General features: G+C 45.0%; 1 protein-coding gene across 1 annotated transcript in view; it reads left to right on the forward strand.

Annotated features, from left to right (window-relative positions):
- RAD21 (RAD21 cohesin complex component) overlaps positions 1-18,614 on the forward strand; it is a 343,159-nt gene that overhangs the window by 194,459 nt on the left and 130,086 nt on the right. The window contains exon 4 of the mRNA XM_085605069.1: positions 17,448-17,547. Coding sequence (XP_085461195.1) covers positions 17,448-17,547 — 100 coding nt within the window. The remainder of the gene's footprint in view (positions 1-17,447; positions 17,548-18,614) is intronic.

Genomic DNA, 18,614 nt, shown 5'->3' on the forward strand with positions numbered 1-18,614 from the left:
TCTAACAAGACTTATGGGTCCCCCATTTGAACCTATGCACAAATGTGAATTACAATTCCTAACATGGAAGGTAGCCTTCCTTGTCGCAATCACTTCCCTACGAAGAGTAAGTGAAATACAAGCCCTTACACTAGAGGAACCTTTCTTACAACTACACCGTAACAAAGTGGTTCTTAGGACAAACCCTAAATTTCTCCCAAAAGTGATTTCCCCTTTCCACCTTAACCAATCAGTAGAGCTACCAGTCTTCTTCCCAAACCCAGACTCCGTAGCTGAAAGGGCCCTACACACCTTAGATGTCAAAAGAGCCTTGCTTTATTACATCGACAGGACGAAACCTTTTCGAAAGACAAAACAACTCTTTGTTGCTTTCGCACCACCACATAAAGGCAATCCCATCTCCAAATCTGGTATAGCCCGGTGGATAGTTAAATGCATCCAAATATGCTACCAAAAGGCTAAACGTACACTTCCAGTTCCCCCTAGGGCGCACTCCACGCGTAAAATAGGGGCTTCTATGGCCTTCTTAGGTAACATTCCCCTAGAAGACATTTGCAAGGCAGCCACGTGGTCTACCACGCATACCTTCACTAAACACTACTGTGTTGATGTGCAAGCCAAACAACAAGCCTCTGTGGGCCAGGCTGTCCTAAAAACTTTATTTCAAACTGCTGCAACGGATACAGGCGACCACCGCTAAGGGGGAAGCACTGCTATACAATCTATCCTCAGTGTGTGATCTGCAGCTCCTATGCCTCGAACGGAATATGCTACTTACCAGTATGCATCTGTTCTTGGCATGTAGAGCTGCAGAGTCACACACGCCCGCCCGCCTCCCCGGGACCTGTATCTGTTCCAGCATCCGTCTTACTTAGACATTACACATGGACATCCTTCTTTCATTCCTATACACTCCATCTTTTCCCTTCATGGCGAAAAAACAATCTGACGATGGAGTGGATGCCCATGCGCACTGTTGTCCAGGGGAGGAGTCACCAACCTCGTGACCAAAGGCTTCTTCCGAAGACGACAACAACCTGCAATCATCCGAGCCCAACACCAGATGGCGATCTTATCCTCAGTGTGTGACTCTGCAGCTCTACATGCCAAGAACAGATGCATACTGGTAAGTAGCATATTCCGCCGTGCGCATTACTCGCGCCTATATTGTTCAGCAAGGAATGGAAATTTATTAAAAGAGCTAGAAACGGAGGGGTTAAGCAATCGCTAATATCGGCTTTCTTTTTAACCCTGTTCATATTTACTATAGTGTGTCAATGTGAGCCGCTATAGTTGTGCGGTAAGTGTATCGTTATCTTTCTAATTTATGGCTCGTTGCGTGATAATAAACACATATTTAGTTGATGTTATGAGGAGTGAGACGATGATTATAAGAACTCGTGTGGACTCGCAGAGGCGTGGTTTGTCTACTGTGAATACATTTGAAAAAAGGGGTGGTCAATTACCTTTTTTAACAAATGGGGCATCTTCCTTCAGGGTGTCTGTCAGTTAAAAGAGAACCTTTTGCTGTGAGAGAGGGGAAACAATTAGGTTCTTATACTCACTGTTTACCGCGACGTAGAGACCTGTCTCGGCGTCGCTTACCGGTTACTCTGGCAGAATCACTTGTTCTGACTCTGACGCTGTACCCTGGGTTAACGTGCGTCCGGTTAGACTCGCGTTACATAGGCCAGCGTTTTCGAAATTAAAGTAGGACTTCTCGGTCTTGGTTGGCCTTAATGGTGGCACTAGTGGTTGGCATGGTTACTTGAAGTAATAAGTATGTGGGTAATGCACATGGGCCATTGTGTGAGGAAATAGAAATTTTGAAGTACTTGGTCCTCGTGTAATATAGGACAGCGTATGTGAAATGGGGATATCTCAGTCTTGGTTGGCATTACGGTTGGCACTAGAGGTTGGCAACGTTGCTCTTAGCGATCTATATAGTGGTAATACATGTATACGTTGGTAGTGTACATAGATCAGTGTGTGTGAAAAATGGAATTAGGGACTTCTTGCTCCTGGCTAACATGTTGATGACATTCCGAAATTAATTCATACTTATGCTAGGTGCAAGAATGTTCTCATGCATGTTTCTATGTTCGTTTTTGAAAATGATTTTTTTTTTTCTCAAACTATTCGTTGGGCCCTCTGTGTCCAGTGATTTTGAAAAAACAAGTTAATTCTTGGTAGTTAATTGTCACTGTCACTTGTTGAACGAGCACCAGGGTATGGTATCGTTCAGCCCTTCTTTGTCTGTCTTGAGACGATGGACCCAGCGTTGTTCCTTTTCGAAAAGTACGCGCTCCACATTGTGGCCTTTAAACATTAGGGTCTCTAAGATTACCCAGTGTAAGTCTACTGCGGTATGATTTGCTTCAATAAAATGTTTACTCATTTTTGTTGTTGCTCTTTTGCATGTGATGTTACTTCGATGCTCTGATCTGCTGCTTGATCTTTCGGCACGTCATCCCTATGTATCTCAGATCACATGGGCAGATGATCATGTAAATCACATGAGTGGTGTTACAATTCGTGTGGTTACGTAATTCCCATTTCAGGTTAGGGAGTAGTTGTAAGGTCTTAGTCACTTTTGTTAGCTTGCATATTTTTGGTTCTCCTATTGGCGAATCTCATCTAAGTTACTGCAGTTACGTTTTAGACGTAAAAACTGACTTGCCTCAGAGACAATCTTCCTTACAGTCAGTTTTTACGTCTAAAACGTAACTGCAGTAACTTAGATGATTACAAACAACAAGCAAGAAGTCTAGAGGATCAACTCATGAAAAGAGATTACCCAATTAAAACAATAAACAAGCATTTACAATGCAATGGTCTCGGCATTGGTAAAGTTAGAGCTATTGGCATTGCTCATGACATTATTTTTGTTTATAAAACATTTAAAGAAACGGCATTGTTATTTACAATGTCAATAGCTTAATCACTCTCAAATGCGAGACCTATTGCATTTGCACACACACACAGAGCCACCTACACACACACTGATTAAGCTATTGACATTGTAAATAACAATGCCGTTTCTCTACATGTTTTAAAAACAAAAGGTGCAGGGAGGTGGGGGGAGGGGTCAAGACAGTCCTGGGCATGGAGAGGGGGTGGCTGGCTCGCAGTACTGCCACATATTTCACACGTATACTCAGTTTTGATGGTAAAGTTACTAGGCTTTTATTATCATTTTTGAATAGGGCAGACAGAACTATTCCACTTTAATAGGGACAAAGCAGTCAAAAGTCGACAGAGCTTTTACAGATTTGATAGGAAAAACCCTGCTTTTACCAATGAGACAGGCTTGCAATGGGTTGTGCAAATCGATGCACTGGGGCCGCTATGCTTTCAACGAGATGGCGGGGACTTTTTGAAACAGGTAAAATAGTGCCTTTCATTGAACACTAGAGATAAGGCTAATATTTTGAAAGTGCGTGCTACACAATTCCATCCCTTGAAGCATTGCAAGTCGCACAAACAAACAGAGCCATAAGAATACTGCGTGTGCAAAATAACACTTATGTGAGACGTGAGAGACGACTGCCTGGTGAGAAAAGTTTGAATACATGATCCATTACTTTTTGAATATATTGTGTCTGTGGTCATTTTGTGTGAGGGACATGTGATTTTAAATAAACTTGAACCAAACAGCATATTCCAATACATGCAAGTAGCCAGCGATGCAAACGTTTCCCAGTGCAGGAGATGCACAGGCAGCAGTGACTTGCGAACTGAGACTTTTAAAACCACCGCCACACACACGCTCATCCTACAGCAACAACAGGTAAATGTAAATACTGTAGACCCAGTCTACCCCAAAAAAATAGTGACTTAGCAAAGTGGCCGGAGATACCAACAAAAAATGGGTTGAAGACAACAAAAGACAAGTATACCCACCAATCAATCTTCTGTCCCATGTTTGAGCAACAGCCCAGTTGTGTAAGATGACATTGAAAACTGTGTACTCCAGGAACACCAGCAAGCAAATAATATGAACAGACCTCCTATTCATTTAACTTTATCAAGCAAACTGAAACTCTGCAATTAACAATGAAGTAAAATACAGAATGTCGAGAACGTAGTCTCTAGCTCTGCTGTTTCCCTCTCAAGGAGACGCATATGGAAGGGGATAGGTCCAAAGTGGGGAAAGAGAGCTGGTACTGGATGCCCCGGCACCTGACATTCCAGGGATTCCCAGGCGTAATTTACACCGCAGACACCAGTCTCCACACTACAGGAGCTGTACGTAAAGAGTACCCGTACCTCAGTGCAATTGAGAGCTGAAGCCACTCACCTTACTCTTCACCTCCACGGTGCTGTTACTCTCCAGGAAGCGCAGGTTCTGCGACCTGCTGAAGCTGCGGTTCATGGCCACTGCTGCTTCGGCCGCCTTGGCTGCGGATGCAGGTGCCCCTACCGGGCGCGGGACGCTATACGCAACTGTTTCTATCCGGGGGCCGTGCGTACACCCGTGGATAAACTCGCTACCTCACCCTGGACGCTGAGGATGCTCTCCCACGCCTCGCGCCCGCAGTCACGCCAGACTCCTGGGATTGCTCACTCCACAGATTGATAGTTTACAAACACTGACGACGGACACCACACTAGGCAGGTTTCACAGACACAGAGAAGGGACCAAGAGGCAGTATATCACACATACAGAGGGAGAAAAAGTTTTATGGCCCGCAGAACATAGACACGGAAAGAGGACTCCCACTGACAAGCGTACCTTCGAGGAGGCCATATTAAAAGGTACATCAAACCTAATTTCTTTAAGAATACCTGCGGCAATAGCTATTCTTCTCTTTGTCTGTGGAGCTAAAACAATCGTTGTTCTTGATAACGGATATATTGAAAAACAGTTTTTCCGTTCTAATGTTTGTCACAATACATGGAGAAGCAGGAGCTAAAACAATCGTTGTTCTTGATAACGGATATATTGAAAAACAGTTTTTCCGTTCTAATGTTTGTCACAATACATGGAGAAGCAGCGAGAGAGGGAACGAGGAGATCAGGTGAGGGAGCAACGCCGGGACACCACCGCCTTTCTCCGAGGCACAGCAAAAATGCCTCGGAGAAAGGGAGCCTCATTTTCGGATTTGGGGGCGTGTTTTGCTGTTGTCTCCTCCCTGAGACTTCTCGCAAAAAACACGCCCCCCGATCCGAAAAGGACGGGGCTTCAACGGAGTGACTGGACCTCTTCTCCAGTGGCTGGCCAGCATTTAAGAGGCCAGCCAATGGAGAACAGGAGAGAAGAGGGGCGGGTGCAAGCCCCTCTTCTCAAAGTCACTCCATCTCATTAAATCTCGGAGCGAGACTGCGCAAGCGCAGCCTTTCGCAGCCGAGACCTAAAAAGTGCCAGAAAAGAGCCCGCAACCAGCCTAGAGAGAATCTTCTATCTACCATGCAGCGAGAAGAACCAAAAGACCTTCTGACCTGTGTCCCAACCTACAACACTGAATCAAACACAGTCAAGAAAATCATTAACAAACTGGAGAATTCTAACTTCAAATACATTAAAATGGCCCAAACCGAGATTCGCCAATAGGAGAACCAGAAATATCAAAGACATCCTGGTCCACACAAGACCTAGAAACACTACCACAAGGGAAACCATAACAAAAGTATGGAATTTGAGTCCAATAGTGGGACATTACCCATGTGGCGCATGTTCAGTAACAAGCTAACAAAAGTGACTAAGACCTTACAACTACTCCCTAACCTGAAATGGGAATTACGTAACCACACGAATTGTAACACCACTCATGTGATTTACATGATCATCTGCCCATGTGATCTGAGATACATAGGGATGACGTGCCGAAAGATCAAGCAGCGGATCATCGAGCATCGAAGTAACATCACATGCAAAAGAGCAACGACAAAAATGAGTAAACATTTTATTGAAGCAAATCATACCGCAGTAGACTTACACTGGGTAATCTTAGAGACCCTAATGTTTAAAGGCCACAATGTGGAGCGCGTACTTTTCGAAAAGGAACAACGCTGGGTCCATCGTCTCAAGACAGACAAAGAAGGGCTGAACGATACCATACCCTGGTGCTCGTTCAACAAGTGACAGTGACAATTACCTACCAAGAATTAACTTGTTTTTTCAAAATCACTGGACACAGAGGGCCCAACGAATAGTTTGAGAAAAAAAAAACCATTTTCAAAAACGAACATAGAAACATGCATGAGAACATTCTTGCACCTAGCATAAGTATGAATTAATTTCGGAATGTGATCCACATGTTAGCCAGGACCAAGAAGTCCCTAATTCCATGTTTCACACACACTGATCTATGTACACTACCAACGTATACATGTATTACCACTATATAGATCGCTAAGAGCAACGTTGCCAACCTCTAGTGCCAACCGTAATGCCAACCAAGACTGAGATATCCCTATTTCACATACGCTGTCCTATATTACACGAGGACCAAGTAGTCCAAAATTCCTATTTCCACACACAATGGCCCATGTGCATTACCCACATACTTATTACTTCAAGTAACCATGCCAACCACTAGTGCCACCATTAAGGCCAACCAAGACCGAGAAGTCCTACTTTAATTTCGAAAACGCTGGCCTATGCAACGCGAGTCTAACCGGACGCACGTTAACCCAGGGTACAGCGTCAGAGTCAGAACAAGCGATTCTGCCAGAGTAACCGGTAAGCGACGCCGAGACAGGTCTCTACGTCGCGGTAAACAGTGAGTATAAGAATCTAATTGTTTCCCCTCTCTCACAGCAAAAGGTTCTCTTTTAACTGACGGACACCCTGAAGGAAGATGCCCCATTTGTTAAAAAAGGTAATTGACCACCCCTTTTTTCAAATTTATTCACAGTAGACAAACCGCGCCTCTGCGAGTCCACACGAGTTCTTATAATCATCGTCTCACTCCTCATAACATCAACTAAATATGTGTTTATTATCAGGCAACGAGCCATAAATGAGAAAGATAACGATACACTTACCGCACAACTATAGCGGCTCACATTGACACACTATAGTAAATATGAACAGGGTTAAAAAGAAAGCCGATATTAGCGATTGCTTAACCCCTCCGTTTCTAGCTCTTTTAATAAATTCATTACCCAAATTCGTGAAAAACAGGTGTAATTACACTTGGAAATCGTTTTAGCACAGTAGATATACTAGTAGTTTGTTAGGTCGTGATAATATTCATGATTTTCTTCACAGGAACAGATACTATTGGTCTGACTCCTTACAACAAAGTTGGTGAGTATAAATATCCACCACCAGAATCCTTGTGGTGAGCTAAACATTGCTCCCCCACAACCCTTTTGGTCCTGACGAAAGCCTCTAGACCCTGCACGAGGCTGAAACATGTAGACCAGATCATATCAGACCCTTACCAGTGCATTAAACCAATAATTAGGTTTATTTACATGCACGATCATTAATTTTTAATTTCCCTATGTCATGCATCTCAAGAATAAAGGACACGAGATTTGACACTAGGAATTTTAAACATCACAGTTCACTGAGCACGAGCACACCCTCGTCTTAATATCTCTGACCACTACTGTACAACCAATTGGTCTTCCTCCATGGGGAGGTTAGCATTTGGACAAAAAAAGCCCAATGATCATGCTATTACGATACACGAAGGCGGAGAATCAAGATATACCGCCCAACGCCTGTGTACGTATATGAGGGTTTTTTAACGATGACCAACCACGTTAACTAAAGACCCTGTTGCACAGGACAAGTGGTCCATTCTCCCCCCACTTTGATATTGTTCTACTCCATCACTGCCACAATGGCGAAAAACAATCCAAGGATGGAGAGGATGCCCATGCGCACTGTAGTCCAGGGGAGGAGCCACCTATCTCGTGATACTTCGAAGACTCTTCCAGGACAACAATGTGCAATCATCCGGACCCAACACTAGGCGGCGATCTATGTACAGATATGAATGTCAGCAGCCCTACATGCCAAGAACAGATGCATACTGGTAAGCAGCATATTCAGTTCCTACCGTGAACCGGAGATACTTCCGATGCGACTTCAGGATGGGACGATGAAAATATGCATCCTATAGATCGATGGACACCATCCAGACTTCCTGTTGCAGCGCAAGAAGAACCTGAGCCATGGTCCACATTTTGAACTTTTCCTGTCTGAGGTGAAGGTTTAAAATCCTGAGGTCCAAGATTGGCCTTAATCGACCGTCCTTTTTGGTAATCGGGAAATGCCGGGAGTAGCATCTCTGACCCCTTTCCTGTTTCGGAACCACCTCTATCGCACCTTTCTGTAACAAGGTAAGAACTTCCTGCTGCAAAAGCAGTAAGTGGTCCTCTGAAAACCAACCCTGGCGAAGAGGGTAAGGAGGAGGCAACTCTAAAAAAGGGAGGGCGTACCCATTCTCTACAAGACTTAAATCCCAACGATCTGAAGTGATAAGTGTGCATTCTTGTAGAAGGTGGGACACCCGACCCCCCTACTGGACCAACATGTTCTAAGATGGGGGATCTAGAACTGCTTTCCTGAAGTACCAACGGTGGTGGGAGGATAAGTGGAGGAGGATTGCTGCCGAGAGGCTCCTTTAAGACGCTCTTTATTCTTCCCTCTGTACGATTTGTACAAAGGGTTCTGCTGCTGGCCCTGTTGAGCCTGCTGGCGGCCACGGAAGGAAGCACCTCTTCCGAAACCACGATACCGCTTGTAGACATATCCTCTGGACTGCACCTGGAGGCCCAGAGACCTTGCAGTGGACCGGTTATCCTTAAAACGCTGCATGGCAGAATCAGCCTTTGACCCAAATAGTCTTGACCCATCAAAGGGCAAATCCACCAAAGTCGCTTGAACATCAGGAGAAAATTTGGACGATCTAAGCCAGGATTGTCTTGTCGCCACAGAAGACCCCAACACACGAGCCACAGAGTCAGCAGTGTCCAGACCAGATTGTATCACCTGACGGGCCGCAGCTTGAGAATCAGAAAGGGCCTCCAAGAAATTGTTTCGATCCTCTTCAGGCAACTTTGGAGCTAGCTGCTTGACAGAGTCCATCAAAGCATGGATATACCTCCCAAGACGACAGGTTGCATTAGTGGACTTCAGAGCCATACTAACCGAAGAGAACACCTTCTTTGCTACCTGCTCCATCTTTTTAGAATCCCTATCCCCAGGTATGGTAGGGAAAGAACCAGAAGACTGCTTCGAACAAGAAGCCTGGACTACCAAGCTTTCCCGGTGATGGATGCAAAGACAGGAAAGCTGGATCCCCAGGAGCAGGCCTGTACCTTCTTGAGATGGAACGAGAAACTGCAGGAGCAGACAAAGGCTTCTGCCAAACCTCCATTATAAGCTCAGTTAAGGCATCATTAAAGGGTAGCAGCGGTTCAGAGGCTGGATGTATTAAGAACCTCCGTAAGGATATTAGATTTTACCTCCGCTGAAGGAAGTTGCAGATCAAGTATATCAGCTGCCTTCCTTATCACTACGTGGTAAGGAGCAATGTCTTGTAACACTCAGCCGTCGGGGAAAAAAGATCATATTCAGGAGAAGTATCCAACCCACTGGCCTCCTGTAGGCCCTCAAACTCGTCCACAGACTCAACAAGTTCTTCTTCCTCCTGATCCTTTGCATATTCCTTCTCAAGGAGTCTCTGCGCCTCCCTCCTAGAGCGCTGTTTAAGAATCTGCGTCCGCAGCGCCAAGCGCGGCACCGGTGAAGACCTCAACGGCATAGATGGGGGAGCCTCCGCTTCAAACCTCAGCGTCCATCGAATTTGAGGCGGCGCCGACTCGACAGCCAATGGAGTCTGCGGAGCCGGAGTGGAAGAACTCGGCGCCGGGAAATGCCAAGCCGGAGTCGACAGTAAGACTGGCATAAAGGGTGCTTGAGGATAGTGGTGAGGAACACCCAAGTTAAAGGCCAAAGGACCCACAGGGCCCGAAGGCGCACCAGATGGAGTAGATGCCCTGGCAAACATGCCAAACATCACATTAAGAAAATGCGTTGGGTCTGATCCAGGAAAAGGATATGAATCTGTACCTTCCTGAAGAGGAACCACCTGAGGCTGAACCGGAGCTTGCGGAGCCGGGGACGGCGCCCACACGGCTTGGAGAAGACTCCCTGGGCGTCGGAGACATAGGAGCCGAAGAGCCTTCATGCGACGACGAGCCCTTTGACGCCGGAGACCTCAGAACCGGAGATGGAACCGACGTCACCCGTGGAGATGGAGAAACAAAGTCCTTTCTTCGAAGTCGCTTAGCTGGAGAAGGCGACCTCGAAGCCCTGACCTTCGACGAACTGTGCCGAGAGCCATATCTCCTCTTAGACTTGTGTTTTTTCGATTTTTAAGTATGAGAAGACTTCGCTCTTTTGCAACCCCTCTTCTCCTTTTTGGCTTTGGCCATAAACTGCTTAGCCTCGCGCTCCTTAATGGCCTCTGGATTTATGTTCCCGCAGCTTCGGCATTCTTCGACGTTGTGATCCGATAAGCACCAAAGGCAATCTTCATGCAGGTCAGTGATTGACTTGTGACGGCCGCACTCCCTACAGGGCTTAAACCCAGTCTTCCTAGAAGTAGCCATTGGAAATCTTCGAGGATACAAAGTTTTCTCTCAAGAAAATGGAGAGCCCCTAGAAAAAGTTACGCGCCGACGGCGCGGAAAAAAGGGAAGTGAAGTCATCACGCCGACTAGGTCCTTTTATGGCTCCGGTGACGTCATGCGGAGCCGCGAGCGGAGCCGTAGCATTATGACGTCCTCGTCGACGTGGAAGAGCTAGGAAAGAATTTCCGTGGAATGCTGGCGCAGGGGGTATTCAGAAGGTGAGGAATCCACAGGCAGAAGTATCCATCAGAATATGCATGGGGAGCTTATCGACGCCACGTGCTGACGCGCAGGGTTACTGCTCACCAAAAAATCTTCCAGATCTGGTCGGACACCTGGGGAAGTTCAAAGGGAAGGAATCGGCGGCTAGTTAGTCTGTGATAGATAAGGAATTACCAAAGGTAAGTAAATTGTTTGATTTTGCTACTTGATTGTGACCCTTTCATTACTGATAACCCTTTATTCTTGGTTATGACATTTGTGGTGTAATCTGACTGGGAGGTCAGACGCTCCATAAATGGGTTGCTATAGCCATCCTAGTTCAAGGGTCAGGTGTATTCCAGCGGGGGGCACACAGAAGTTCCTCTACAGCCTTATCCTCTGAGGCCTTCCGATGAACTTGCGTCCCTACTGTGCTTTTTCCCCATGTTGGCTACATTGCGAGTAGAGTTAACAATGTGGGTTAGTGCGGGCATGGCAACTTTATGAGAGTTTCCTGTGTATCGCCCAGTGGGTTGTTGGTCGTTGTCAATTTTGAATGGATGTGGAAGATGAGCTCAATTAGTTACCTACTCAAAGTTACTCCCTTAGTTTTGAGCAGGAGTTGGTGCGTCTTCTCCCAGAATCAAATTGATCGGATGGTATCCCCGGACTTCCATTTAGTTCCATACTGCGCTACAGAGGATTCAGCTGTGTTGTTCAGGGAGGTGAGATTGTTTCTCAGATCTTTAGGAACTTATCGCTCTAGTTAAGTATGTAATTATTAGAATTGGACATCCTTATTCGCTACTGCTCTCATATTAGTGCTTGTATTGTGCCTTACTCTCCCTTTGATCATGGTGACGACACACCTCCGGTTATACACCCTTTGCGATAGTTTCCAGTTCTCTTGGAAGATGCTACTTCTCTTGTGTTCGGTTTGGAGGAGTGGGGTCTCTTTACTTCTCCTTGCTTTTTCTTTTAATTACTTTTCTGCTTTGTCTATAGTGTTGTTAATAATATCTGTGCTAAATGAGTGGCTTAGTAAGAGACCGGATGGCCAGAGGAGGAGGATGTGCCACAGGCCTACACTGGCTAAAGACCTCGCCTCCCCGGTACCCTTCATGTGATGAAGCTTGGCTCCCTATGAGGTGATCTCGCGCTTCTGACATTGTGATTTGATCAGCTACCCTCTAGTTCAACACAAACATGATTTCTATTGAGATTGCATTCGCTAACTGCTTTTTTTCCTACAAAAACCATGCATTTCCATAGATCACTTTTACTTGCAGTCATTTTTCATTTAAGGTGTGTTTGAAATTAGGTTTCAGGTTGGCAGGGGTATGCACCCTGTCCAAGCTGGAACCACAATCCTAGTCAGGGTAAGTCAGATACGCACCCTAAATTAAGGTATGCTCACCCTCTGGTAACTTGGCACCGAGCAGTCGGGCATAACTTAAGAGGCTTTGTGTAAAGTATTTGTGCAACACACAAAACAGTGAAAACACCTCACAAAAATACTCCACACCAGGTTAGAGCAATAGTTGATTTAATCACAAAACAAGACCGAAAAAAATCCAACCGTAGTTATGGATTTTGAAAGAATATCTGCAAATATAGTGCTTAAAAGCATAAAGCTGGGGCTATTTGGATGTGCTTGACTGGTTCAAATCCAAAAGTTCAGGCCAACCTTAATGGTACTTTGATCTGATATAGGGACCAACCTTGTCCTGCTGAAAAAGTACCTTGGTTGAAGGATACGTTGACATTGAGGGTGAGATGCGAGGAGCAGGAAAGCGATGTCTGTTCGATCCTTATGACTTTTGGGCGATGCGTTTTCATCGAGCCGCATACTCTGGGATGGGTCGTCGACAAGCAGCACTGGGTATAGGCGATGTGTCACCATATCGTGCAGCTGGCTATGCGGTGGCGCTGAAGGGGATGCCTCGGTTCCAACTGGCGCTGGGACAGCGATGCGTGAATTTTGAAGTTATAGCACAAAAATCCACGTCCAAGTGACTCACAGATAATAGTCCAGGAGCTGTTGCAGGGTTGCTGAAAGTCTTTGTCCCTGAGACTTCAGAACAGGAGGAAAGCAGACAAGTCCTTGAGTCACTCTTGGTTCAAGTGGTGTAGGTCCAGTCCAACTCACCCAAGCAGAGGGCTGCAGGCAGGTCAGCGCAGCAGAAGAGATTCTTCCAAAGCAGCACACCTAAGCTTCCTTTGTGTGTGGCTGTCTAGATGGAATGCACAAGGCCTATCTGTCACTCACCCAGACGTGTTTTGGAGACAGCAGCAGGCACATAGAGCTTAAGAACAGAAAAATACCTACTTCCTAAAAGTACTATTTTTAAAGTTGTAATAAATCCAACTCTACTATTAAAATGGGCTTATTGCAAGTTCATAGGTACCAAACATGACCGCTCTATTCCTTCTCAATCAGAAATTACTCTTAATAAATGTAATAAGGAACTCCCAATGTTAACCTATGAGAGGGGTAGGCCTTATAGTAGTGAAAAAGTTACTTGGGTGCTTTTCAGTACCAGGACATGTAAAACTAAAAAGTATGTCATCTTTTACCTACACAGCACTTAGGGCCTACCTTATTTTTATTTATTTATTTAACAGTTTTATATAGCTCAAACTTGACCAGAAGGTATCAGGGAGCTTTACACAAGCACCAGTTGCGTTATAAGAGAACACATTCATTTTTTTTTGTTTTTGTTAGGCATGGGGGAGATTAACCCCTTCCATGCTGCGCGAATTCCGCCGCTGTGCTGACGGTTTCTTGCGCGGGCGTGGTCATGACGGAACGGTTCCGTCATGAGCACAGCTCAACCGTGGCTCATGACGGAACCGTTCCGTCATGAGCATGGAAGGGGTTAAGTGATTTGCCTAGAATCACAGGATGTTGCGTGTTCTTGCGGAGACTCTAACCCGGTTCCCCAGATTTGAGGTCGATCGCCCTAGCCGTTCGGCCACATCTCCCCCTTATGGTTGACTTCTGTGTAATAAAAGGAGGGTTTAAGGCTTGGCAAGCAGTTTTAAGTGATTGGCTCCATCAAAATTGCAGGCTCACAAATCGTATTTAATTTAGAGGCACTGGGCACATGTAGTGCACTTTTGTAGGGACTTGTAAGCAAATTAAATTTGCCAGTTATGGATAAACCAATCAAACCATGTTTTAAGGAAAGAGCACATGCACTTTAGCACTGGCTAGCAGTGGTAAAGTGTCCGAAGTCCTAAGCCAACTAAAACAAGATTGAAAAAAGGGGTGGGAGGAGGAAGGCAAAACGTTTGGGGTGACCCTGCAGAAAGGGCCATTTCCAACGTTATGTTTACATTACATTTTATATTCGGGTAAATGGAGGTTATAAGGACTTCAAATGAATTACCGGATATTTATTTTTTAAACTTATGGTCTACCACCCTTCCCCACACTCGCTGTTCTTTCCCCATTGTACTCACGACAACGTTTCTCATAAGTTGTTTGTTTTTTATTATAAAATAATTTCACAGTCCTTCTCTCATCTATAAGCAAGGCTGTTGAAAGTAGGTGAAATTACTGTAGAAACAAAGCCCATAAGTGTGTTGGCAACATCTTTTTATATCTTTCTTATTCTAGGCTTTGTTTCTACAGTTATTTCTGCTTGTTCTATGAGCAGGATAGTACTTCTCATAAAACAAGCTGAACTAATTAAAGAAGCCCAGAATCATATAACGATGTTTCTGGGTTAACAGAACCAGCCAATAACATAACTGGAGCAGATTTCTCTCCCAATTTACCTGGGGCCACCAATGATTAAGTGGCTGCAAGGAATGGTCTGCCAGGCCCCTGGCAGCATTTTGAGTGCCAATGATTTGCTTTCTCCGACCAGCTGAATATGGGTGACCATAACTTCCTCCAAGGCTCACTCTGTCCCACCCAGTTCTTCCAGCAGGTGTAATTATGTGGACTGTGACTGTTTTTTCCTCCTGGCAAGGTCATGCTAACAGTTAAGTAGCAAATCAGGAGGGTGTTCATCCACATCTCCAGCAAGAGATCTCTCAAGATGCTTCTCAGTTGTCCAGCCTGGAGTGGCAGTTTAGCATAGTCCTTTTCCATGTTCTTCAGTCTTCTCGCTTGCCCTAGTGTGCAGGTCCTCCTAAGCTACAGATTCAAAATGTAGGAAGGAGTGCTCCTTATTAGAGAGCCCATTACTTAAATTTCCTTCATGACATGGCCAAATAAATGCTGAACAGATGAACTGATTTTTTTAAATTTTTTATTCTGAGGGGACCATTTAGTCCTCGAAGGGGAGTGAATGGAAGTGTTTTACCATGTCTAGTTCATGCAGCCTTTCTGCCCATTTGAGACTGTTAGCTCAGGTGCGATGTTATGTAGAAAGGCTCCAGATGGGAGGTTCCTAAGAAATTTGGATATCTAACAGGAAAGTGAGGGAGAAGTTTTTGTTTTGACAGGATAACGAAGGCTACATCGGAGGCTCTGTTGATGGCACTCTTCCCACGCACACAAAGCCAAATGGCTTTGGGTGTAGGGGTGGCGACGTGGCATGCAGACTGATTTCCGAGATTGAGATGTACATTTCCAGCCTAGCTCCCATCAGCCAACATCTAGTGTAGCACATTCACTTTGAGTCCAGTGTACACAATTCACCTGCCCAGATCTACAAACACAAGTATGTGCAGTAGATAGGTAGGTATAGGACCTCCGTTACAGAAAAGAGAACATATTTTATGGAGCTGGTATGCCTACCCTCTGCAGAGAGGAATTCAAAAAGGAGTATCACAGGGTGGTCCGCTTATCATAGCCTTGAAGCGACAGTAGTCACCCTTTCCATTAAGTGGAATATCCGACCTTGACATTTAGCTGCCATGGTTCACTACAGTGAAAAGGCAGTATCATTAAGTGGAAATTTCAAGCTCACTGGGTGGTTGTGGTGGAGAGAAGCGCTTAAAGGCTAACCAGAAAAAGTTACTACTTTTTGCTAACTAGGGTGGGTTATTTATATAGTCAGCTAAGCTAAAAGCTAAGAACCAATCCACATAACCTTTGTTCTCTTTGGACTGTAGGCTCAGATGATTGCATTTAGCCATTCACTGCGCATAGCCATGGTATCAGTTGTGCTCCATTGGAGCTAGGCATAGTGTGACGTTTGGCCACTCCCTGCTCCCAGCCTCTGTACTGGTTGATGCACCTGTATTTTGACAGATGATGCGTGTGTCTGATGGATATACTTTAAAAATTTCCCGTTGGAAATTAGGTTTCCACCCCTGTGGCCTGCCTACAACATATTTTCTTACCTTTCTCTATGTATCTCGCCACCAATTGCTGTTTAAATGTACTCCTCCGTGACCCAACCTACAGAAGTAAAATTGACTAGTCAAGTATTTTCTGGGAGCCCTGATAGAGCTGTGATAAATAGTCCATATGGACTACTGTAAAGCTGCAGCAAGCCTACTTGAAGGTGGTAAAGTAATCTGAATGGAAAACGGTGGCAAGGGTGCTTGGTCACATCAGAAACTGTGACCACTGTGCCAGAGTAGTGCCAGTTTTAGAATAATTGGCATTCTTGGAGACCTCTGTAGGATTCTGTTGCACCAGACGTGGAGATAAGACATTCTGGCTTCATGCCACTAACTGCAATTTGGGTGAGTTGACAAACATCTGCATGGCTTATAAACTGATGGTCTCCTGAATGTATCATCTGGATTGAGAATACGCAACATAGTTCACTCTGTCATTTTAACAAGTGCGAACATGCAGTGCAAAGACCCTTGCCTCAGTGTTCATGTTTTAGTCTTTCTACAACCACAGAAGAACGAGGAAGCATTTACCCTTCACACGCCAACATGGATTTTTGCTCTACTAGCTGTAGGAGAGTGTCCTTTTCATTTCTGGTGCTTTTGTGCTGGTTGTAGTTGCAGTAAACACCCAGTCGTAAGTCCTGATCCTGGTTGGTACTGGCTGGGTTAGCACTCCTGTGTATATTGCTCGGCTTACAGGCACCCATAACACTGGAAAAACATGACTGGAGTTGGTGGCCCCTAAAGCAAAACGCACTGTAAGGCCACCCTATTGAAAACTGACTCAGTAGTCAATCTAGTCCTTAGAAATCAGGCCTTCTTGTTAGGTCCTGAACTGGTATATGGGCTCCATCCCTTAAGGGACATGGTAACTGTAGCTACCAGGACATCGCTACCAGGGCACTGGGACACCAGAGACCTATTGTGCTGGGTTGAGTACTAGATATTGAGTTTTGTTAGGATACTATGATTACCTTTTTCCATCTTGTACACCACAGTAATTCCCCCGATTGACCCTGGAGCAGTTTTTGCGTTGGACCATTTAGCTTGCACCCGTTTTATTTATTTTTTAAGCTTGCAATTACGTTAGATGTTCATGAGTTAGTGACGCAGAGTACAGAAGTGAGAAACAAGTTGAGTAACTTGTACTGTTTTTATTGCTTGTGAGAATCTGATATTTGGCTTGCAACATGATTGTTATGAAAGGAAGTGAGTTTTTGAATGTTCTATTAATGGTGGCAATCTTGGTTCTTACCTAGGATTTTGTTGAGCAACTTGAAAAAATTTCAGTAGCATCCTTGAACCTTGAAATTATGATTAATCTTTTGTCTGATTACTTTTAGGTGTTGTTGATCTACCTGAAGAAAATCGAGAAGCTGCTTATAATGCAATCACACTACCTGAGGAGTTTCATGATTTCGACCAGCCACTACCTGATCTAGAGTAAGATGTTACATTGACTGCTATAGTAATACTATCACCTGAAACATGATTTTTTTTTTAAGAATTAATGCTGATAAATGATGGCCTGTGTTTTATTTCTAAATAAGTTTGCCATTTTTACTGATGTCACTGTGCATAGGCAAGTAATGTACACCAACCCAGTACTAACACTGTTAACAGTAAAACAAAGTGAATGTCCAATTTTTTGTTGGGATATTGAATAAGAAAAGCACACCAATTCAAAGTTTTGCTTTTTTATAGTAATTTATTGCCATCTCTTCAGTTGTCCTTTGTATAATATTGAATACAATTGAGAGATGAGAAGGCAGTAAGAGGCAGCGGCGCATATGTATTGCACCAGATTGCAGGAAGCTGTTGAGTGTGCACCGCATCCCAAGAATGGATTGGCCTGGTGAAAGTGGATGGACCCGTGCTGCAGAGACTGTCCAGAATGACAGTCTCCCACCCCTTGATCCTGTAACCACTCCACCACTCAAACACATTGTCAGCTGGCTGCGAAGAACCTGGAAAGTCCAACGGGGGTGGGCCTAGTTAGTGAAGAGGCATGGAGCAGACAAATGTTGGAGTACCTATTTCTCCCTGCCTTTCTGCGTTGGATAAGGCTGCAAAGAGTGCAGCAATGTAACAACGAGACCCCTGATAAAACTACTCTCCTTGAAAGTGGAGCAGTGTAGCTGAGGGCAAAATGTCTCTGTCCAAGATAGGCACTAAGAAGAGTGTCTACTCCAGCCCTCAGTGGACATCAGCCAGGTGATTTGAGGATAGGTATGCACTGCAAAGTGGGTGCTGAATGACCACAATTGCCTCCTGAACAAGGTTGGTGGCCCCATGGTTGCAGAGCCTGGTCAGACACGCGGGGGAACGTTGAATGGAAGAAGGGGGTATAAGGCACCTGGAGGGCCAGAATCACACAAACTGCTTTTCTGATGGGAGTTGACTGGTGTGTAGAACTGACCCCTGCCCCCCTGATAAAGCTGCGCAATACACCTGATCTTGAATCGAGACGTGAAAAGGCAGTATTGTGGGAGGGATTGCCATCTGCGCAG

Source organism: Triturus cristatus, chromosome 5_1 (assembly GCF_964204655.1).
Source record: "Triturus cristatus chromosome 5_1, aTriCri1.1, whole genome shotgun sequence".
Lineage (NCBI taxonomy): Eukaryota > Metazoa > Chordata > Amphibia > Caudata > Salamandridae > Triturus > Triturus cristatus.